General features: G+C 36.1%; 1 protein-coding gene across 1 annotated transcript in view; it reads left to right on the top strand.

Annotated features, from left to right (window-relative positions):
• The first annotated feature begins 884 nt into the window (after positions 1 to 884).
• LOC117333810 (heparan sulfate glucosamine 3-O-sulfotransferase 3B1-like) overlaps positions 885 to 25,275 on the top strand; it is a 31,768-nt gene continuing 7,377 nt past the window's right edge. Inside the window, exon 1 of the mRNA XM_033893224.1 lies at positions 885 to 2,402. Within this exon, the coding sequence (XP_033749115.1) occupies positions 1,741 to 2,402 (662 nt within the window). The 5' untranslated portion in view covers positions 885 to 1,740. The remainder of the gene's footprint in view (positions 2,403 to 25,275) is intronic.

Genomic DNA, 25,275 nt, shown 5'->3' with positions numbered 1-25,275 from the left:
ACTGTAGATATAGTTTGTTCGGATTCCCTTGCCAACCTACGTTTTTACATAATACATTAGATAGAAGGTCTGTTCGGATTCCCTTACCAACCTACGTTTTCACACCATACTGTAGATATAAAGTCTGTTCGGATTCCCTTACCAACCTACGTTTTCACACCATACTGTAGATAGAAGGTCTGTTCGGATTCCCTTACCAACCTACGTTTTCACACCATACTGTAGATAGAAGGACTGTTCGGATTCCCTTACCAACCTACGTTTTCACACCATACTGTAGATAGAAGGTCTGTTCGGATTCCCTTATCAACCTACGTTTTCACACCATACTGTACTTTACACGATAATTTTGTGATGTGTGACATTTTATACTTGCCAAGGGTTGAATGTCTGTCGGACCATTAGAGAAAACAATCGAATTCATTTTAATGGTAGCATAATTTCCAGTTGAGCGGATATTACTCAGTCTCTCGTCTCCTGCGATAAACGCCATATGTTCGCTTGGCTACGCTCGCCAAAAGGTCTAGCTGCTTGATGTGTACTTCGACATTATAATACCTATATATTCACACTATATTTATCAGTCCGTTAAGGGAGACTTATCAACATTGACAGATTTTCTTCTAACATTCCCTTTATCTTTCAAAACTAAAGTAATATTCAGTTATAATTGCTTTACATCATAAAGATAGTTTCTGTTCACTTCGTAATATTTTTTTTCATTGATGAGTTTGACAATACCTATCAATCGCTCTTATCCAATCAGATATCTCGATACATGCCGGGTCGGCCTTATACGCTCGATCAATAGCAGGGCTCTCACACTACCTTGTTGTGTGTACATTAAGGCCCGTAGCTTGTTATGTTTCTCGCATTGTGTGACAAGTAACCGCCCGGTACACGTCGGTCGGACTAGGTACACAAAGTTATAGTTACAGAGAGGTATTCCAATAGCTATTCAGGACGGCCGGCTATGTATTACACTCGTAAGCCAGGGTGAGATGCTGTTCTGTTCTCAACTACACCCACTTTAATGATAGCGAGGGTCTGGCGACGAAGGAGAAAATAATCATACAAGAGGATATACATTCTAAAATTGATGCGGAAGCTGTGAAATCATTTAGGAATTTACGTGAGCTTCTTTTACACCTTTATTCATATACTGAAAAGTACTTCAGGAAGTGCATTCTTCTAATTGTGTATTATTGCTTGAAACTCTAGATACAACATCCAAAGTGCTGATGTATAATGGAGCAATTATATATATTTTAAAGGGAGTTGTTCCCTTGGGATGATCTTGAATTTAAGAAGCGCAGGACAACAACACACACAAAAATAAAATCAATTTCACTTCAGGTTACAATCCTGTAAGTACTCAGGCAAGTTTCTTGTTACTATCAATCACATATTTGGTAAATTCAAATTCGTCCCTCTTGGATTTGCGAAGATTTAATGTTGCTGTACAGGATTTTATTGGATTACAATTCGAATTTCCGTTGTGAGTTATAAAAAAGAGGCCTTATAACCTAGTCTATTAGTGTATGCTGAAAGTGCATCGTTAGCAAAACATACGACTGAGAAGAATTTACAACTTTGTAGCATGTCAAACGGATAATATATACACATTATGAACAGCATGTTGGAACATGAGGGATGCTTACTGGAAAGTTAGATAATTAGTGGTGTAGGTGGAAAGTTTATTTTTTATTATAAAAGGGGATACACAGTTTTGGCCATGACATGAGGAAGGTTTACCCTCGCGGACCTCTGAGCTATTTCAGAAGAAGTAAACTTTGCTCCATACTGCTCTCTCTTAGTTTCATATTGTTCTGCTTTTTATTCGTTATATACGAAAATGGCAATGTCGTTGACATGTCATCATATGAAAGTCCGGAAAACCACGAAAAATACAAAGATAATGATTTAAGTTATAAGAAATTACCCTCAGAAATAAATGCCTTGGATTTCTTCGGTTCTCGTCGACATAACAGAAATTTACAGCATTTATATTCTAAGGATTTATTTGATGAAAAGAGAAATAAGGACTTAACCAAAATGATTTATAAAAAGAGGAAAATTGTCTCCAAATCGCGACAACGTGGATTTTTCAATGTGCCAAAGAAGACAATGAGCGAGAAGGTTAAAGACACGCCCTCCAGTCGGGACGTAACGGATTACTACAACTTCGAGGGCTATCGAACTACAAGTAGTGATGAAAGCATGGAGTCCGAACCATTAGACGGGCCAAGTAAGAAATTACCGAAAGTGATTATCATCGGAGTGAAGAAATGTGGTACGAGAGCCTTACTGGAATTCTTAAGGATACACCCAGAGGTCAAGGCCACTGGTCCTGAACCCCATTTCTTTGACCGTTACTACGACTACGGTTTGGACTGGTACAGGTAAATTTAATTATGGTCTACCTCTAGATGATTAATTATTTACAAAGGCGGACTAGGACTCGAAATAACGTTTTCAGGCTAAGCAGGGCCGATATTCTTTCTTCCAAATAATTAATCTTAAAATCAGTCCAGTTTTCCAGCTTACAGAGTGTTTTTTCTTCCACCCAAATAATTGAATTTAAATCTTCCCAGTTTTCCAGGTTACATGAGGGTATTTTATTCCTTACTCAGAGCTAGTCTTAAAATCAATGGCTGAGTAGTATAATTGAACATGTAATTTGCAACACTCTGATTTCGCAATACGATAACGTATTTAAAGTTAAACTCTGCTCATTTAAATCCATATCAAAGAGACAAAATCTAGTAAAAAACATTCAGTGTCAGTGACTAGCGTACACACTAACTAACTTAATTATCTGATAATACGCAGATCGGTGACATGTGTTTGGAGATCACGATATGATGATATGATATACAAAAGTGTCACACTCCACAGCCCAATACGGAATACTACCGAGGCTGTCACAGTAGGGGCCTATCTATTGTACGTATCTCCAACATAACCAGATCTCATAGATAGGGTCAAAATGTATTAACTCAATTCAAACACGTGATTGAAAGTTGATAAGCATAGTGTCTAATATATATCATTTATTTAAAAACGACAGTATATTTCAATTTATAACTTATCGTTTTTAAACGTTTTATGCATATGATATTCTCTTTGTGCTCCAATGTTTTAGAAAATAATGGTTTGTTAGATGTCTACTTAATAAAATATTTATTTTCTATCCTGCGACACTTCCGCAATATAAAGCATCGGTAACCATTAAAGACTCATATACATGTCCCGTTTCAAGTTTTAATTAAGTTCCTTCTATTTGATTGGTTAGCACCTGGTACATTTAAACCTAAGTTTGTATATTGAGTAGAACTGTCGGTGTGACACCTGTCAAATCGTATCCGAGGCAAAAATTTCCAATGGGACAAATTTCCACGTTACACCGGTCAGAGCAGAAAGCGTGAAACATTTTTGTTTAAATTCCAATAATTAAACTCTATCATTTTACGGATAGATCCTTGCCAAAACAGAATGGAAAGATACATTCATGCACGAGTATTTCACAGGCAATTCTGCAAACTGTGTGTGAGCTTTTCTCCTCAAATCTAGAAAATTTGGACGAATTTCCTACTTATGGGTATATTAAATGAAATACCTGAGATTAAAAGTATTATATTCACATATTTGTCCATACAATGGTGAACATGTGTACTGTGTTGTTACATGCCACACTGTGACCTGTAACTGTGTTGTTACACGCCACACTGTGACCTGTAACTGTGTTGTTACACGCCACACTGTGACCTGTAACAGTGTTGTTACATGCCACACTGTGACCCGTAACTGTGTTGTTACATGCCACACCGTGACCCGTAACGGTGTTGTTACATGCCACACTGTGACCTGTAACTGTGTTGTTACACGCCACACCGTGACCTGTAACTGTGTTGTTACATGCCACACCGTGACCTGTAACTGTGTTGTTACACGCCACACTGTGACCTGTAACGATGTTGTTACATGCCACACTGTGACCTGTAACTGTGTTGTTACATGCCACACCGTGACCTGTAACTGTGTTGTTACATGCCACACTGTGACCTGTAACTGTGTTGTTACATGCCACACCGTGACCTGTAACTGTGTTGTTACACGCCACACTGTGACCTGTAACGATGTTGTTACATGCCACACTGTGACCTGTAACTGTGTTGTTACATGCCACACCGTGACCTGTAACTGTGTTGTTACATGCCACACTGTGACCTGTAACAGTGATGTTACACGCCACACCGTGACCTGTAACTGTGTTGTTACATGCCACACTGTGACCTGTAACTGTGTTGTTACATGCCACACTGTGACCTGTAACTGTGTTGTTACATGCCACACTGTGACCTGTAACTGTGGTGTTACATCCACACTGTGACCTGTAACTGTGTTGTTACATGCCATACTGTGACCTGTAACAGTGTTGTTACATGCCATACTGTGACCTGTAACTGTGTTGTTACATGCCACACTGTGACCTGTAACAGTGTTGTTACATGCCACACTGTGACCTGTAACTGTGTTGTTACATGCCACACTGTGACCTGTAACTGTGTTGTTACATGCCACACTGTGACCTGTAACTGTGTTGTTACACGCCACACTGTGACCTGTAACTGTGTTGTTACATGCCACACTGTGACCTGTAACTGTGTTGTTACACGCCACACTGTGACCTGTAACAGTGTTAGATGTGCCGTTATCACTACGGAGCATTGTGTAGCACTCTACCTATCACAGATATAATGTTACAAAACACGGTACAGATTTACTAATGTCAAACAGTTGTCCCCTGTCAATATAGTTTTGTAAGCATATGAGACCATAATCTTCCTGTAGTGAAATGATTGTTATGCAAACTAATTACCTTATACCCTTCTCGATTTCATAATGTTTGGTCGCTGGCATTACTGACCTTGAGTCCTAAAAGGACGAAAATGCTGTATGGTGCAGATTTAACTCTTTAATCTTATTTTAATGTAATTTTCGCTTGTTTCTTACGCAATGCATGATACATTGAAATATGATATACAATATCAGATATCGGTTAATGAAAACCTCGAGTAACATAACCTAACCATGCTTAGGTGTTAAGGTAGGATCGATATCAAGATTTACACAAGTACATTAGTCATTTGACAACATCACTATCTACTGTATTACTCAAATATACACAGAGTTGTGTGACCGAAAGAGCGACAATAACAATTCTTCGCTATTTGTTGAAGCATTCAGTATTCAAACACATTGATAATATACTACGTGTAATGACTAAGTTTCCGTGTTGTCTAATATCGGGTTCCACGTTACATATCTGGCGTTTAGATGGCTGTAATTATTGTTTTATTTAATTGCCAATGCATACTTTAATTTTCCATATTTGGTACTAAGTAACTAACGTTCAGTTCTTCCGCATCGTTTCCCATACACTCCATGTAACATGTTCTGCTTCGTTCCTTCTGTTTGTCACTACCTATTCAGAATTAATAAGTCAATGTTTAAGCATTTTTATTCATAGACTTTTCCTCCGTCATACCAACTGAGGAAGCGTGGTATGGGTATTGGAGGCCGCCTTATCGAATGCTATGTATCTAACCAATTATTGTCTGGACGTCTTTAATACTTGTAATGCATTTTTCTATTGTTTCCTCTCCGTATTCATGGTATGTGGTAATGACGTGTATGCTATCCATACATTCCGTGGTCCGGTATATATATGTTCGCCTCCTCGTAATGCACATCTTTATCAGTTTCTGTCAGATGAGACGTTTCGCACCTATATAGACTCGTATACAACATCAAAGCTGTGTTCCTCCAGCACATGAAGACGCTTGATAGAAATACGTAAGCATCATAGTCCATAGACGTGCACTAGCGTTACATAAATGCTTGCTGCACGCGATCTTCTCTGGAGAGTTTGCCGTCATGTAACACTGGTACATCTGAGGGCAAACATGATATACGCATTAAAGTATTTGTTTTTTATGCTTTGCATCTAAAACGTCTGCTATGACCTTCAGACGTTACGGGCAATAATCATGGAATCAAGTGTTACATATCACACCAAGATCACGTATCCGTCTTACATGTACAATCTTTATAAACATTAATAAAAAATAAAACGTTCTATCTTTGAAATAAGGCAATTCAAATATAATTTATACAAACATGTTATACACTATATAAGTACTTAGTTCAGCCCAGAGGTCATTAAATATTTATATATATATACCTAACAATTAATTATATTTACCGATCAAAATGAATTTCATTTTTTCATATCCATATAAACAAAGCATTTATTGAAATCAAAGTATTTATATGTTATATTAGATAATATATACATGTAAGTATATTTTTTTCTCATTTTGGCTTAGAGAAATAATGTCAGACTATTGATATGATCTTAATAACAATGACGACACTGAGTGAATACTTACCTTTATATATAACATAATATTGGACAAGTTGGTGATAATAGTTTGGAAATGTTTGATATGTGGTAAGGAAGTTATATCCCCAATTAATTAATCCGCAAAAATATCATGTCATTAACGTCCGTTTGATGCTAGACTTTAGATACTACATTTTTGCACCTTCTTGTAGTTACGAGACAGTTTTTTTTTAGTTTTGTTGTTTTAACAAGTTGTGGAGAAAAGGCTAGGATATCACAAACCCGTAAATGTATATATTGATTTGTAACCGACTGGATATATCTACTATCATGGTTTGATACTGACATTCCATACGCACGATTCATAATCTTTAAAATCAAAAATTAAAAAAAAACTAGCAAAATATATCATTTTAGCTCAGCATCATTCCTTACTCATAATTTTGTCGTCTTATATGAAGTTGCGTGATTCTCTATCCCTTTAAAATCCGAATCAATTGATAGTTTCCGACTGTTTTATTTTGTTTAATGGTTTAACAACAGTCGCCTACAGTGTATGATGCCATTGCCATGTTTAAATATCTGTGTGTCAAGTACCAGACACAGCCACTAAAAACAAAACACGAAATCGAATAAAACAGACAAAGGTAATGTTAGAGATCCTGAGATGGGAAGTGTTTATACCAACAATCAATTCTCTAAGAATGATATATCAAAATTCATTTTATTTCAGTTTGAGTTAACCGTGAATCTATTTGATTAGGATTTATCAAACATAGAAACACAAATGACAAAGGAAGACAAATTTTGACTCCAGTCCTGACCGTAACTTTAACACACCAACTACGAAATCAAATGGCATAGCCAGAAATGTTTATAGCTGCTACCACTAAACCAGTCTAAATCTTTAAAAAGAGATGGTTTGGTGGCCTAATGATAAACAATAACAAAAGTCTAAATCTTTAAAAGGAGATGGTTTTGTATCCTAGTGATTAACAATAATACCAGTCGACATCTTTAAAAGGAGATGGTTTGATGCCCTAATGATAACAAATCTGACACCCTGACATGATCACATTGACGGCCTATTAGAATATAAAGACATGTTAATTTTAATATCGAAATAGACATATATATAAAGAAAGCCACTTGGATAGACCTCAAACGGTGAAGCATAGCCCTTTCGTTACAGTAATATAAAAAGATGGTTATTGTCAATTGCATTATTCCAAAACCACAATATTCTTTTGTAAAGGCAAAGCTATTGTGTTCATATATGCAGACACTAATATTTGGTAATTGTTTTCTCCAGGGGGTACATATCTTTGTTTTCAACTGAAGTCATAAGTCAGTTAAGTTTTACAAAACTAATATACAGCGTCAACATACCCCTATTAGTACCTATCTCATTTAAACCGAGACAATGGCTGTATGCCTGTATACACGCTAACTATGACGGATTCATTGGCGTGCACAGTAGCTATTTCACAACAGGTGTGACTGAAGCCTAATTTCGTCCAATGTATTCCCAGACCTTAATACAGCTCACTTTGAGGGGGTATATATTTTCCCATTGTCGTAACAACGCGTAGAGGAATGTTTATTATGTTTTTGTTTGAACTGCAGGGTAGTGTTTCGCATGAAATAAACTTTACGTAAGAATGATAGGATGTTAAACAAAACACGTTATTTTTATATGACGGAAATAGTTGTTTATGGGTATTTGTACCAGCTGTGTATACACTGTATGTAACGGGTATAAAGATATAACAGAAGCAAGGTTTTTAGAAACGCTTACCCATCCGGAACGCTATGGAATTCCAGCTGTTTTCTATTGTCTACAGTTTTTATTATGAAGTTCTCCAAGTCGGAGTGATGTTCGTTTTGTTGTCCCCTCGGTTGCTCTGTTGCCAGGTTTGTTTATGAGTTCACGATTTCCTTGTTGATTTTGTTTTATTATTCTATTTCCGTTGTGCTGTCCTGTTTTGTTTATATCTCCTTAGTGGTTGGTTTTCATTTTGTTTTGATGTTTCCTCAGTTTCATTTGTTTTCGTTCGTTTTGATGTCTCATCAGTTCTTGTTGTGTTGTCTTTTGTTTAGTTTTGATGTCTCATCAGTTCTCATTGTGTTGTCTTCTGTTTTGATTTCTCATCAGTTCTCGTTGTGTTTTGGTCTGTTTTGTTTTCATGTCTCATAAATTCTCATTGTGTTGTCATCTTGTTCGTTTTTATGTCTCATCAGTTCTCGCTGTGTTGTCGTCTGTTTAGTTTTGATGTCTCATCAGTTCTCGTTGTGTTGTCGTCTGTTTTATCTTAATGTCTCATCAGTTCTCATTATGATGTCGTCTTGTTTGTTTTCATGTCTCATCAGTTCTCGTTGTGTTTTGGTCTGTTTAGTTTTGATGTTTCATCAGTTCTCGTTGTGTTGTTGTCTTGTTTAGTTTTGATGTCTCATCAGTTCTCGTTGTGTTTCGGTCTGCTTAGTTTTGATGTCTCAACAATTCTCGTTGTGTTGCCTTCTGTTTAGTTTTGCTGTCTCATCAGTTCTCATTATGTTGTATTCTGTTCTTGATGTCTCATCAGTTTCTGCTGTGTTGTCTTCTGTTTAGTTTTGATGTCTCATCAGTTCTTGTTGTGTTGTCTTCTGTTTAGTTTTGATGTCTCATCAGTTCTCATTGTGATGTCGTCTGTTTCGTTTTGATGTCTCAACAGTTCTCGTTGTGTTGCCTTCTGTTTAGTTTTGATGTCTCAACAGTTCTCGTTGTGTTGTCTTCTGTTTAGTTTTGATGTCTCAACAGTTCTCGTTGTGCTGTCTTCTTTTTGTTATGATATGTCCCCTGAAAGTTCCCGTCAACGTCTCCTCGGTTCCCGTTGTTGTCCTATTGGTTTGATATCTCCTCTGACAGTACCCGTCAACGTCTCCTCGGTTCCCACCCTCGGTTCCCACTATGTTGTCTTATTGGTTTGATATCTCCTCTGACAGTACCCGCCAATGTCTCCTCGGTTCCCACTGTATTGTCTTATTGGTTTGATATCTCCTCTGACAGTACCCGTCAATGTCTCCTCGGTTCCCGTTGTTGTCTTCCCTTTTCTTTTGCCGTCTCCTATGTTACTGTGGCAATGTTTCTTTTTTGTGTTGATATCTCCCGAATTTCTATTGCTATCTTTCATTTTGCTTTCATCTCAGTTCATTCCCTGTGTATAATATATTTATCTCTCTATATATATATAATTGAACTGTCCAGGAAATCATGCCGTAGATCCATCTAGCCATGGAGGCCAGTGTATTCGTTAAAGCTACAACATTTTTCAAAAAGGGAAGAAAAAAGTGGTTCCGGTAATTTCGTAACTTGAAACTCGACAATTAGTTCCTTGTGTCACGAACACATTTTTTTTATTAAACGACCTTATTAAGGATAGTTAGGATTCCCTTTTCAACTTTATTCTAAGTTAAGAGAAGTGCATGAAAGAAAGCGGATATCATGACATGCATATTTAAAATGAATTACACCAGATAATTTATCATAATGTGCAATGTCATTTCCATTTAACTGTAGTTTTTTTTTTTTAAATTTTGTGTTTCTTTCATCAGGAGTGTAATGAATACTTGTTTACTATACACACACTTACTTAGAAACCCATACATTCTTTGATAAGATATACTATTTCACACACTTTCCCCCAAAACAGTATTCATACCTTATAAACACTGGTCATATAAGTACGTCTTATAAAAGCAAAGTCACAATTTTTTTCATGACAATTAATATCCTCTCACAATTTGACTTATAGAAGACAAATGCCAAATGAAAAAGACCTGGCAATGATATTTTATCCCTAGCTGTAGGTTCATAAATAGGTCCAAAGCCAGTACAATGTCATTGAAGCGATTCAACGATTACTATCTCAAAACCTCTAGAACCAACAAATATTCTTCATAATGATGTCGAAATCAACTTAAAGCAACATTGGTATAACAGAGTTGTAACGATAGGATATTGTTTTAAAAAGTCCTGGTATAAATATTGGTTCATATATGAAAAGTAATTGTTTTGAAAGTCTAACGTTTGAGTGTAAAGACGGAAGCCATGAATTCGTTGTATATACAGATATATATATGTGTAACTCTCAATTGTCATCTATGTGTTCTTTAACAATCTGTTACACAATTAGATATCGGTACAGTTGATTAAAAAGCAAGCAAACAGAACAGAAGTTTAAATTTATTGATTTGAGGTGACGTAGTACATATAGACTTCATAAACTGGGAGCGTAATCAGAAGTGTAATCCCTCCGTGTCGCGGCTCATTGTATAGGACAATAATTTGATGGAAGTGGGATACGTGACACACGAAATTTTACAGAATCAACAAACATTTTGATTAAACTGATCGCTGACGTCATTGATCACAATCTTTTTTCTTTTTATTACTTCATCCTTCACAGGCTTTAATACCGTAAACAGCACAAAAACCTTCCCACACTGTAATACCGTAAACAACACTTAAAACATCCTACACTTTAATACCGTAAATAACACAAAAACCTTCCCACGTCGTTATACTGTAAACTACACAAAAACCTTCCCACGCTGTAATACCGTAAACTACACAAACACCTTCCCACGCCGTGATACCGTAAACTGCACAAAAAACTTCCCACGCTGTAATACCGTAAACTACACAAAAACTTCCCACGCTGTGATACCGTAAACTACACAAAAATCTTCCCACGCTGTAATACCGTTAACTACACAAAAATCGTCCCACGCTGTAATACCGTAAACTACACAAACATCGTCCCACGCCGTGATACCGTAAACTGCACAAAAATCTTCCCACGCTGTAATACCGTAAACTACACAAAAACTTCCCACGCCGTGATACCGTAAACTACACAAAAACCTTCCCACGCCGTGATACCGTAAACTACACAAACACCTTCCCACGCCGTGATAACGTAAATAACACAAAACCTCTCGGTGTATCATAAGCTATATTGTAACAATATCTCATCCTGTGATACATTTACATATAATAAACAAGCTACATGTAAAATACCCCCATTAGGTATGACAGTTACCGTTAACAATATATAAACAATCTAACGCTGTGATTATACCGTAAACTATACAAAAAATATTCCCGCGATAAGACAGTGGCTGTAAGTCATATATATATATCAATCTTTCCAAGTATTGACACATACTGTAAACAATATAAAGGTCTTCCCTATTCTATTAAAGATACTGTAAACTATTCAATGACAGTTAACTTGTTTTGCCGATGCATGTACTTTCATTTTCTTTCACTTGAAGAAATGGCGTGACTTATCGTGGTATTTGAGCTTTACTGCCACAACGTCAATTATTTTACTAGAGGAAATACGGTAAGAGTCAACATATATGAATATCATTAATTTGTTGAGTTTTCTCATGGTTTGAAATAAATTGACTACTTGAGTCAACATATATTTTACACATCCTCTTTGGTGTTATTTGGAGATTTGTTTAAAGACCGCTGTCAACAAACAGTATTATTAGTTAAGGAGCCAAAGTCAACAGTATAATTAGATCTATTTATGCTAACAAGGGATCTTCTGACGCGGCAGGACTAGATGAAAGAAATTCCTGACAGTATCAGCTATCTCTTTCGGAGAGGAAAGTATGTTTAAAATAAACCGATATCCTTTACGGCTCACTATAATGGGAAATCCTATATGTAAAATTAAAACAGTACGTTGGTATTTAATGGGGAGTTATACATTAGCCAAAATATCATATCTTCTTACTGACTGCATTAATTGTGTTATGTACGTTCCGTAAGATAATATTGGTTTGTATTAATATTTCTCAAAGTTATAAATCATATTTAATCACGCGTTTTATGTCCACTTTATATTAACTATCTTTGACTGCAGCATTAATTCATAACCTTAATGGACGAATAATGGGATCCATGAAAACAGGTTTTAGTTTGCCAAAACCACTGATGACTTGTATATGTATATAAGAATTTTACAAACACTATCAGCGACAACAGAACATGACAATGACACTTGTAGTATGCTTCTGGACTCAACGAAATTATACATAATCAGTTACATTATATCTACGAACAATATTGTAGATTACTGTTTGTATTAATGAACTTTCAGTGGATAATTAGTCCGCCGAAGGCTTTCTATTATTAATTAGAAAAGTATATATATATAATGTTTCTCTTGTTGCCATATGAGAATTGTACCCGATATAGCTAAATTGTTATTCGACCGTTTAGACAAAATTTGTTAAAGCAAATAGGTATTTTATAACATGCTGTGACATTCTTACGTATAACTGTAACGCGGTGATTTTGTGCATTAAAATATTAGCGGATAACACTTCGAGCGCTGTGATAAATTAGCCCACACAAAGTGCTTGTTGTAGAAAACAAACATGTAAAGAAAGTGTAATTAACGTAATCATAATTAAGAGGAATGCTTTCAGCACAAAAATCAGTAAATTGAGTAAAATCTGAAATACTGTATTCACAGTATGTTACCGGTGAAACCTGAAAATGTGACCTCAGGTGAAATCGTACCTCTGGTCACAATTCCCATAGAGGTAACATTTCCATGTTACACCGTTTGGATTCTGAAGTTATGATTTCCGTTATACATATGCGTAACTGGTCATACATCAGACCTTGGTCAATATTACCATGATTATTTCTTTGATTTTACTATATAAGCAATTAAGGTGCGTAGCTTGCTGTTCATCGTTGATTGCATCACAGAACCAGCTGCCGAACACAATCGACGACCAATCGACTATCTATCTAATGACAACGGTAATGATGTGTATGATATCAAATTTCGTCTAATCGTTTCCTTCCCTGGTTACGAGCTGGTCAAATATGACGTAATGTAATTAGACCAAGGTTCGTCAATCACTCGAGCATCCCGCTGTGTTTGTAATAACGCCGGTGCGTTCACATGACAGAGAATACTTATTAGAATCCGGAACACGTAGGCCCTAACTCTCTTGGCCTCATCTAACATGCTGATGATCAACTTGTATAAAATAATATCGGTACTTCCCTCTCGGTGTATGTGTCCTTTTATGAAATTTCCGCAAGTTCAACGCAGCTTGTAAACTTAATCATTTTCCGAATATCTAATTTATAAAAAGCTCAACATCTAAGGCGATATGTACTTCGCGCGTGTACCAAATACAATAAAGATCTCCATATATCTGGTGGTTGCTGGGGCTGTCGCTATCCCCTTTAAACTTAATGCACCAGTATTTGATGCAGGGAACGGAGTATTGAGCAATAAGAAAGTTGTATATTTTAACATGATTCATGCTCAACAATGAACAAATCATATGCTTCAGATTAATAATGTCTTGCAAACAACTGCGAATTCAGAACTTAGATAAATCCCAATTAATCTCCGAATCATACCGAAGCCATACGGTGGTTGCATCAATATCACAAAAGTATTATTTTACAAATCAAAGGACATCAATATAATAGGTTGAGTTTAAAATCCCAATCCACTTCGACCAGAGATGGTACTCTTATGTTTCTGATGTGGCCATGCTATCAAGCGCGCACATTCACATCACAAAGATACGACTCATCCAAGGAGAAAATTATGTAGGGAAGCCATCATAACCAAAGCTCTCGGGTTTTTAACCGGATTTACCGTTTCTTTCTTAAACCTTATACATGGTGGTCAATATATGGCATAAGGCGTACTTCAAAATAGTTCGATTAAATCATGTATTTGATTACTTAACATGGAAACATCAAACTGAAATTAAGTTCAATCTTTAAATTAGTTTTCTTTCTCCCGTAACAGGACCAAATCGTAACTATACAGAAACTAGTCTGGAATCCAGGCGAAGAAAGTACATTTACTAGAATCTGTAAGAATGGTGAAATAAATCACTTTTGAAAACAGAACAAATAAAGAAAACTTTTAACAAGTCGAGTCCACAACCAACGAACAGAGAACGAAAGTGGATCGACGTGGACATTGTGAGTAAGTCATTAGACACAATGTAACAATGTTATAACAGTTCCACAACAGGTTGTTATGGTAATTCTCTCACATGTTTATCATATAACGTCTGTTTTATCATAGTAAGTTAATGACACAGACCTAATTTACCGCGCATTTTGACGAGAAATTCTTAACAAATGCCAATGTATGAGGTTTGGTCTTGTAGAATTATGCGCAAGAGACATCGTCCATTGTACTTGGTTGCCACGTAGTTCTCTGAGAGTCGTATAGTAGACCCATCAAAACCCGGGACACTTTCTTACGTCTCCCACTTTTCTTTGATCAATTCGGCATAATGTCTCTAAACCAAAGACTACAGATTGTAATGTCCGGGGTTATGATAGAATAAACGCCCGACAGATAATTACACAAAACTATATAAACACTGGCTGAATGTCAAGTGGCGCTGTTAGTCATCGACGAATTGAGGAACTTTCTACTAACGCAAGCAGTTTGCATCATGAGGCGGCAGGAAGGCAATGCCGGTAATATCATGTGATATTATTAACAAAACAAAACGATTTATATAAAACGCTTGCGCTGTTGTATGAGAGGTTACATACCCTCGTACCACGTGCTTCCACTAGTTCCATTCGAACACAGGAAATGACGTCATGGACTAGTCATCTTTGTTAAATTAGCCTGATTATACCTGGTCAAGCATATCGTTATGTAATAACGAGTGAATACAATATCAAATGGTGGGGTGGATAGCATTTGTTTACATGAAATCACTGTTAAACTAGGAAACACATAGAGTCTTTTGACGCTGTGGTGTATATTGTCCTGGTGTTTAACGATAGTTGACTTTTTGTTACACTGAAAACAAACCATTGGACTTATTACACTGAAAACAAACCATTGGACTTATTACACTGAAAACAAACCATTGACCAAAATAAAAAGATATATCTTTGTAATTATTAAAAATAATCGTATTGCCTTGAGGGTTTCAGAAAAGGGATAGTTTACCTACTTTTCCATTTAAGAGTCCTTAATAACAAGACTCCTTTATGTTTATGAAATGTCGATTAATATTATTTCATTCAACCTTTTTTTATTCTGTTGAAATGAAACCTTATTTAAGGGTTGCTTCCCAGTGTGTAGTTAAACACGAACGTTACCTTCACCTCCTTCGGATCGGTGTCACTATAGGGTTGGTATGTATCCCCTTTACTCACCCAAGAACAGGTGTCAGTGTATTGTGCTAAACAACACAGGAAACTATCAAAAGAGAATACCAACGTGCACATCAAATCACAATTATATCTCAAACTGCATAAAATATCGGAAAGAATATGAACAATGAAAAATAGTCGATAATAAGACCAGGTGTTTCGAAAGAGTATTTGTCTACTGTTTTATCGACACACTTGCCAAGTCAAATGTAATATGCTAGGAAGTCTGTATATATAAAGCTCCAGATCAGAATTATCGCCTGTTCAGAGATTTTGGCTGCAGAATGAATTTGACTGTAGTGCACACCATGCTTATCGGACAGTCCGTTGAATTTGACTTCAAGCAACACCCCTAAAGTCTAAGCTGATTATTATCTGTCCACACGAACGCGTTTCAACAAAAAGACATGGAAGCACGAATTCGAATATTAGCTTTTTAATTAAGTTCAAACGTGGCTAATAAGAACCGGTTGTTTCTTTATAAAACGAAGTTTTGGCGTTAAATGTTTTTAACTTGGCATAAGACTACACTGATGGGGAATTGAACATGTTTACAAGAAATCATGCGAGAAATTAATTCCATAGCCCTCAGCTGTTCGCACTGGCGTTGTTACCAGGTATTGGGTTATTTGGCATCACATCTCGGTGTACGTGAAAGCCTTGTCAACTCTGCGTCTTTAAAGATACAAATGTAGCACGTCTGACAGGATAGTTAACCGACACGAGAAAACAGTCTTCGTTTACAGTAATATTACCTATCTACAGCATTGATAGGGCGATTATATAGCACGCTCCATTTCTAATTATCAAATAATTGTATAAAAGACACAAGATATTAGGACCTTTAAAACCAATCGAGAATAAGATACAGTAAAGTAATGAAGAATAAAACACAGCTGTGTTGTCCTTCTGGGACTTGTCAGTGACGATAAGGACCTGAACTCATCTGAGGTCATCATACGTACAGATTTGAAGCTTATTATACGATTGGTATTTGGTTTTGTGTTTTTAATAAAATCAGTTTGAAACTAACCATGCTTTGGAATAATAACTCATGCATTTCTCGTGCATGTTAGCGGCAGCGACAACTGACGTTTGCGGACGTACACACAATTAAACTCGTGATAAACACACTGAATATAAGAAGGTCTTCATTAACATTATTGGAATAACTTGCACCTATTGACCAACTCGTCTTGAATCAAATACCAATCGCTCATTGTCTTGTGAGAATGTTTAGAATTAAATAAACACATGTTTTGAACATATTGAAGGCCAAAACGGTCATATAGCGTCGGCGTGGAACACTGTATGAGAGATATCGTCAATTAAAGCTCGGCAAACTGATCCCATATGACCTGTGTACAATTAGAGAGGGAGTCTTTCGCCACAGGCGCTTAACTGGTGTTTTACGAGGATCATTGGCTAATTATTTGGTGAAACATCTGTTAGTACGCATAAAAGGCACGGCCGTAATACAGTTGGTAAAAAATAAAGCTTCCTATCAAGACTGGATTTGTATCTAGCTATCTTGAAACTCATTTGATATATTTAATATACATTTGTATTTGAACCAGGTAGAAAGTGTGTTGTTTCGACATAAGTAGCTTGACATGACTTCCCATTGCAGAATATTTTGTATTTAAAGACTTGTGTCAGAACTTGGAAACATCTGAACCATTTCATCTGAATCAGTTCAGATATACATTATCATTATTTAGTTGACGTCAAAAGACGGAAACGTCAATACATAGCCCGAAGTCAACTTTTCCTAATAGTTTGCTTTTGTGTCTTTCCTTTCCTCAGAGTTAGTTTTGGTGTTTTTCCTTTCCTTAAAGTTTGGTATTTCGTCTTTCCATGTCTTAAAGTTTGTTTTCATATCTTTACTCTACTGTTGTTTCGTTGTGGTGTCTTTCTGTTCCTGTTGTTTCGTTGTGGTGTCTTTCTGTTCCTGTTGTTTCGTTGTGGTGTCTTTATTTTCCTGTTGTTTCGTTGTGGTGTCTTTATTTTCCTGTTGTTTCGTTGTGGTGTCTTTCTTTTCCTGTTGTTTCGTTGTGGTGTCTTTCTTTTACTGTTGTTTCGTTGTGGTGTCTTTCTTTTCCTGTTGTTTCGTTGTGGTATCTTTCTTTTCCTGTTGTTTCGTTGTGGTGTCTTTATTTTCCTGTTGTTTAGTTGTGGTGTCTTTATTTTCCTGTTGTTTCGTTGTGGTGTCTTTATTTTCCTGTTGTTTCGTTGTGGTGTCTTTCCTTTCTTGTTATTTTATTATGGCGTCTTTCCTTTCCTGTTGTTTCGTTATGGTATCTTTCTTGTTGTTTTGTTATGTTATGTCTCGTTTGTTAGTTTTTTTTTACTGTCAAGGACTTTTAGTTTTGCTTTTATTCCCAGTGTGTTTGAATATGGTGTTTTGCGATGTCTCCATGATATTTGATAATCCAAAAACTCAGCCTGTCGAATCCCACTGCTGATCAGAAGACTGCAAATAACGGCTTCTAGTCCACGTCTTCATGTGGACACGGAAGAAAATTGATCCGCAGCTCCCATTGCAACCCGTTAGGAACTTTTTTTTCCATTTCTTTTCTTTTCTGGCTATCTCGTTGGTGACTGTTCTGATAAAAAGCCTAGCTGTTGTGAGGATGTTACACAACATGTAAATTATGGCGTTAAGTTGAAGTGTTGACGTCCTTGTATACGTATGTCAAAATCAAATGACCGTTTATATATTCATGTTTATTCTAAATAACGGTTGATGATTTATATTATAAAATTGAGTAATTATAATTTACGCCCTACACATACTAGAAATAGGTTTATTTGAAGCAATTTGATAGTTATACACGAATTTCAATTAATCTTAGACTTCAATTCAAACAGTTTAGAAAATATGTGTACAGTAATATTGAAATTAACGATATCGAAAGCAACTGCATTATTGGATTCGAATTTACTGATAAGTTATTTTTTGTAAAGTACAGTCGAACTATTTGTTCATTGTGAATGCCCTGGTGGATACAACATGTTTTATTCTGATGTAATAATGCCTGCGGTTGTTGGTTTGTACACTAGCCCATCCACCCTCTTCAAACTGTCACATACATCGCGTGTAACGTTACGGTAACAATTACATCTACTGAAGTAGATTTGTTGTAAATTTCCCTCGCAAACAATACAATAAAGAGATGGGGCTATTACATATAGACTGATTACAGTGTTTGATGGATCTGGTATATGGCAAAGAGGAAGAGATAAATTTTGACATTTTACAGAGGTATATTTAACTATAAAAACATATTTTGGTATTACTTACCTAGACAAAGTATATATTTACTATATATAAGTATATTTTAAATGACCTCTTAATAATACATTATGTATTTAAAGACATGTGAACCGCTTGATTCCAGTATGATAGAAGTACATTTAGAATAAAACATCATAAAAAAATAAATCGAATACAACTTCAAATAATATGGTAATAAGGTGTTACGTAGCTTAATTATTACGATAATGAAAATTTACGTCTATTATTGTTTTTTCAATTGAGCCTTGTAGCAACCATGGTTCTTTCCTGAAAGCATGACATCACCTGATTTCAACCTACATTAGCATGACACGTGTCGTCAATGAAGCAAAAGGTGTGTACCCTGCCGGAATTACCCCCCCCCCCCCCCCCCCCCCCCCCCCCCCCCCCCCCCGTCCTGTCCTCCTTAAAGTCGAAAGTCACCATATAAATCTGTTTTCGTCATATGGTACTTTTTAACGCTTTCAAGATCTTCGAAAACTCCAACTGCGTTATAGTAAATTCAGATTAATAGAGGATCGATTTATTCAAATCCATCAGATTCAGTGGATATGGTCAGATACGTGTACAAACCACGGCAGGTATGATTAGCTTCCTGATCCCGTGTTAGCCCAGATAGCGGCTAGAGAACTAATTAAAGCAGAAGAAGGATTACTTTGAGGACACCAGGATTGACCTAGCCAGTACGTTATATCTTGTCAACAATCGATAAGTCGCTAATACTTCATCATGAACGGTTTACTTCATTGATTCTCGATCTTAATGTTGTAGATCTCATCACCGGTCATTATACACATCCCGTACCTAGTGTAGGTCTATTAACAGTGGACGAAAACAGAGTATCGCTTCTGATACGTTTGTCCTCTGTACCTTGCTTCCAAAGCCACTGTGTCGTTGGTGATGCGTCGGCTCTCTGTACTTGCTTCCAAAGCCAGCGGATCATCGCTAAGTCGTGGAATCCCTCTTTGTCTAACCTTCTTAAGAGGATTACCTTGTCTTGTCTTCAACTCCCACAAGAGGATTATCGTGCCTTATTCGTGAATCCTTGTCTTCTCTTACTTCTTAAACTCCCCAAAACAAAAATGTCGTTTCTGGTTTATATGTTTTCTTCTCTTTAAATACTTAAAGTCTCAGAACGGAAGAATCGCTTCTGATTCGTGTGCTTTTGCCTTCTCTGACCAAACAGAAGTATCGTGTAAGTAATCGAGGAAACGTTTTCAGTCGACAGTTGTGCTTTTTATCTTTCCACTATAGAAGAATATCGTTTCTTATTAATTTGGTCTTGCCTTCCCTTACCTCATAAATTTACTAAAGAACAGTATCGTTTCTGATTCGTGTCATCCTGCTTTCTCTGACCTTTCTATGAATTACACTAGATTCTGAATCGTAAACTCTTTTCCTTCAAACACTACGTGAAGCAGGATTATGTCGGATATGATGCGAGGTCTCGCTTCTTCCATGCAACCATTAAACAAAGGTTGTGTTCAGTCCTCTAATCTCTAAGCTACTGGAGGTTATTAAACCTCAAATTAAAACCGTCAATATTCAGTTATTACAGAAGTACATCCTCTGTTGTGTTGCATCTTGGGTGTTTTTTTCCAGTTTCACATTGTCATTATTTTTTTTTTGTTTCTGACAGATTTAGGTTGAAGTGTGCTATAAAAATAAAACACACCAAGCTTCGATGTGTCGTTTTGGTTACCATCCTGCATTGGCATTTCGTTCACTGGAGTGTTATGCCACATGCAGTGACATTTAGCCCTGAATTATTATAAATTAAATGCGAATAGTTGCTTTCCTTGACAGGTATAATGATATTTGTCAATTAGTGTCAACAAATACATTTACGTTTTTATTTGATACTTCTTGTCACGTGTCAATTTCGTAATCACCTTGGTGTAATCGTTTCATGTTGTGGGCTTTTGATTTTTATTAATTGTTCAGAAATAAATTTAAGTTTTGGGTTGAGAGTTTGCAAACATGATTAATTAAGCGATCTGGCATTCACATTTTCTTCCAACTTTCAATGTTTTCATTGAATTTCGATTTTGCATGTAGACCGTTGATATTATCATCCAGAGATGAAATTCTCCGACTTTTTCTGCTTTGTCAAATATTGACGACATTTGGATAGACAATGTAACTGAACAATCGGAACGCTTGAGAAAACAATATTGCCAGTATTGACATATGCAAATTCTGTTCTCAGGAATGTTTTTGAAGTTTTCAAACAAACGTGATACGCATAATATCTTAGTTTGTATTGTGAAAATGTTCCCTTCGCCGGAAAACATGCATGGTGGACGCCATTTGCATAAATGTCCTCGAGCACCTTTTTCTTGGTCCATTTTCGACGAAACTGAATCATACCGCTATAGTGGTTATTTAGGGGATAAAAAGAACTTGTCGTATGCTCCGTATAAAAAAGTGAGAAATCTTCATTCAAGGTTGCGGAATATCGAAGATGATGGAAAAATTGAATTATTTTCCCTTCCATCCTGGCTTCCGGTAAAAGGAAGCAAATATTTGGAGCCGCCATCGCAGACATATGAAAAGGAATTAATTGAATTTTCTGCTGACATATGTTGTGGGTCGTACCACTCATATCTGGCGTGAAATGAAGCAAGGCCTCGTCTGTCTGGTTGGTACCGGAAGCCCCAAGGAAAACACACGCCTCGACCATATTTGGTAGTGTCAGAAAACCTGTAACCATGACCTTGGCTGTTTATTCGCGCGTGTTAACGGCATGTTATTTTATTCGTTTTTTCTCAGAGGATTGTTGTTTAATCTCATTTAATAGCAGTATGTTTATCCATTTTATTGAAAAATCCAAAGCGTTACTTGACCCCGATTTAAAATATGTCAAGGTGGGATACCATTAATTAAACTGGTGTCAAAAGACAACTGCTTTATTACTTCTTTTAATTGATGCCATTAAACCATTCTGCATTGATTTTACGATTCGTGCAACAAATGAATGGTTTAAGACGCAAAGAAAACCTGTTTCATGCTGTCGTATACAAAATGACATTTGCCAATCGTATTCATCATCACCAAATCCAGAAAGAAAAGATTGGATAAGTAAATACCGGTCCATAAACATCTCCGAAAATCATGTTTACCAAATCCTGTTGAATGATTCACAATGTGTCTACGTCATTGATTTGGTATTGATCTACATATATAAATCATTTTTTCACATTTCCTTCCCTGTGTGCAAACCCTTTCACCCATTATCGCTAGTTTCTACTGCCGACTCCATTACCGTTCCAATATATTCTTACACAGTGTTGTTAAAAGATCTGTATATAAACATCAGGTACGCTTAACCTAGCATTAAGTAATATTCGTTCTCGAGTATATGATTCTGTCCTTTTTAACCGCCAAGCCGTACAATTTATGTGTATCTAATGAACTTACCCTGCCCCTTAATAAGCCCGCGCGTGGATAGGCGACCTAACCAATCGCCCGATAGCACACTCAACTACAAGGCCACGGCACGCATTGCAAGCTTGAAACATAAAATTCCTTATTTTATACTTATTTGTATTGGTGTCACCTAATGAAATATGGAACTTCCCTATAAGGATCATTGCCATTCGGAAAATAATATTAACATATATAATGAACAATAATTATTTTAGATGCTTTTCCCATTAAATGATGAATTTTTGCCATACGAAGTTGAACGTGCTGTGAGTTTAGTTTAACGTAGTATTGACACTTTTTATAGTATTAAATGGAATATGCATGTGGTGTTGTATTCAGCAAGTTAGCATGACGACATTCATTCAAAGGTGTGCAGATTTTCAATACGTACCTGTTGTGGCAGGTGGTGTATATTGATACTATCAGCCACATGTAACATGTCTATAGCATGTATCAATGGAACAACTTTCCATTTCTAGGCTCGGTGACAATTACCTAACACTTTCGATATCGATTAACAGAATACAAGTGGCGCCCTATACCCATAATTCATACAAATATAGTTCAAAAGATCGCGTTGAGTGTAATGTTATATCTATCAATTCACCATCTCATTATACGTATTATTAAAATTTTGATGTATTATTCATCTAAGGAAAAGAGTAAAAACTCGTTGAGATGACTCAGTAATAAGCTGAGATTCAAACCTCTGTTGATTAATTCAGTAAGTCGTTAAGAAGACAGTGTCTATTTACTCAGTATGTAGAGGATCTATTGAGTCAGTAAGGCGATATAGTTTGTTGATATATATTGAGATGACAGTGTGTAGAGGGTCTATTTAGTCAGCAAGTAAACAGAGTTTGTTATTGGGAAGACGATGTATGTTTAGTGAGGGAGAAGAGATTCGATTGACCAATAAGGAGATAGCTTTGTTGAGTCACTGAGAAGACAGCGTCTGTTTAGTCAGTAAGAAGAGAATATATTGAGTCAGTAAGGAGATAGATTTTGTTGAGTTATTGAGAAGACAGATGTTTCTATTGAGTCAGTAAGGAGATATATTTTATTGAGTTATTAAGAAAACAGAGATGTTTAGTCATTAACAGGAGAATCTATTGAGTTAGTAAGGAGATAGAGTTTGTTGAGTTATTGAGAAGACAGAGATGTTTAGTCATTAACAGGAGAATCTATTGAGTCAGTAAGGAGATAGAGTTTGTTGAGTTGTTGAGAAGACAGAGATGTTTAGTTAGTAAGAGGACAGAATATATCTAATCAGTAAGGATGCCTGTCGGAATCAATATTTTCCACCAGCCTGATTTAGACACTGTATGACAACTAATATCTAAATTCGGCATACCGAGTTTATCAAACCTAAGTCATATATCTAATAACTATAAACATTTATATGTACATCTTTGTACATGCATAAATTATAAAAGTGATCGTACAAATATTGTATATGAAAGGTTATTTGAAATCATGTGCTATAAGATATCGAGATTCTAATGACTTTCATTGCTCAAAGTATCAAAATGCTCATGCAATGTTTGCAAACTGTTGTTATTGGATCACGTCCATTATTTATTACCAGAAAGAATAAAAATAGCCCTAAGGTTTCTCATAAAACCGGTAATTATCCTTTAAAACCCTGACGTTTCATCTCAGGGTTTAATCCTACACAGAGTGCAGCGAACGAGATGCTCCAATCACGGTTACTTGTTTATTAGCATCACACACGTAATCTTTGAAACTATGTTATGCAACACATGGTAATGGGCAATGTTTGGAAGCGAGGATCGTGAATCGTTTAAATCAGGTCTTTGATATCGAGGGAAATAGCGAGAAATTCCATGACTCTTATTCTCAGTTAGGTGCTTCTAATAAATAAAGCCTGATCCGGAAATTTGCCCGTGTTTGTTCCTACGATAAGCATGGTGACATTTCCTTGCAAATTCAAATGTCTATTGTGTACCATTTATGAACCCGTGGTTACCAAACATTGCGTTGTTGTTGTGTTGGCATTTCTAGTAATGACCGGATTCTCTGCCGACCCTCGGTCTTTGAAAGTGTTGTTTATGACCTAAAAAAAACACTGAAATAAAAAAGGGTTAGAAGCATTGCGAAATGTATTGATTGTGATACTGTTTCAGAATCACCATTAAAGCATGGTTCGATAGTTTGTTCAAGTTGTTTTAGTGCAATTGTTTTTCTTTCGTTCTCTACAGTCTAATGTTTTATTCTGAAAATATGCTAAAGTTCATTGAACTTTCAAAAGCAAATGTAAACCAAAATATGGATTCGTTAAGCACTTTTAATCATGGAAATTCTACAACCGTAACTATCGTTTGTATTTTATTATAGATACTTGATACCGTTCTTTTATAATTATCAACAAAACCACATTTCATTAATTTTAATAATTTAACTTTTATCATAGCATTTAAATTAAATTCTTCTGAGTCATTAAACTACATGACGTAATTAAGCTTTCACCAATGGTAATTTCATTTTGGTGTTCGTTGAAATCAAACATTAATATTATAATATTCTATAAAACTGCAGACAACTCGAGAGCGTGAAAGAAAGAAAACTAATGACAAGCAATGTTTGTTTTATATAAAGGAACGGAAATTTTCAATTTATTTTCCATTAGAATAAAGCAAAAACACATAAAATGTACAGAATTAGGAGTATTCGAAAATGTTCAGGATGTATCGTGGTGCTGCAGAATGCTCGTCATTGCTTGCAATCTGTAACTTAATCGTTTTCCAGAAAATCATCATCTGTTTTCGAGTAATCTTATAAGATATTCTTAAAGGAAATTCTTGGAAGCGTGATGTCACCATTTGATGTTGCGTTGAAGCTTTATGAGATGCCGGGTCACACTAGTACACTTTTATTGCAGTGAAACAAAGA

Source organism: Pecten maximus, chromosome 1 (assembly GCF_902652985.1).
Source record: "Pecten maximus chromosome 1, xPecMax1.1, whole genome shotgun sequence".
Lineage (NCBI taxonomy): Eukaryota > Metazoa > Mollusca > Bivalvia > Pectinida > Pectinidae > Pecten > Pecten maximus.
The sequence above is the reverse complement of the archived record's forward strand: the minus strand, read 5'-3'. Positions and strand labels throughout refer to the sequence as shown.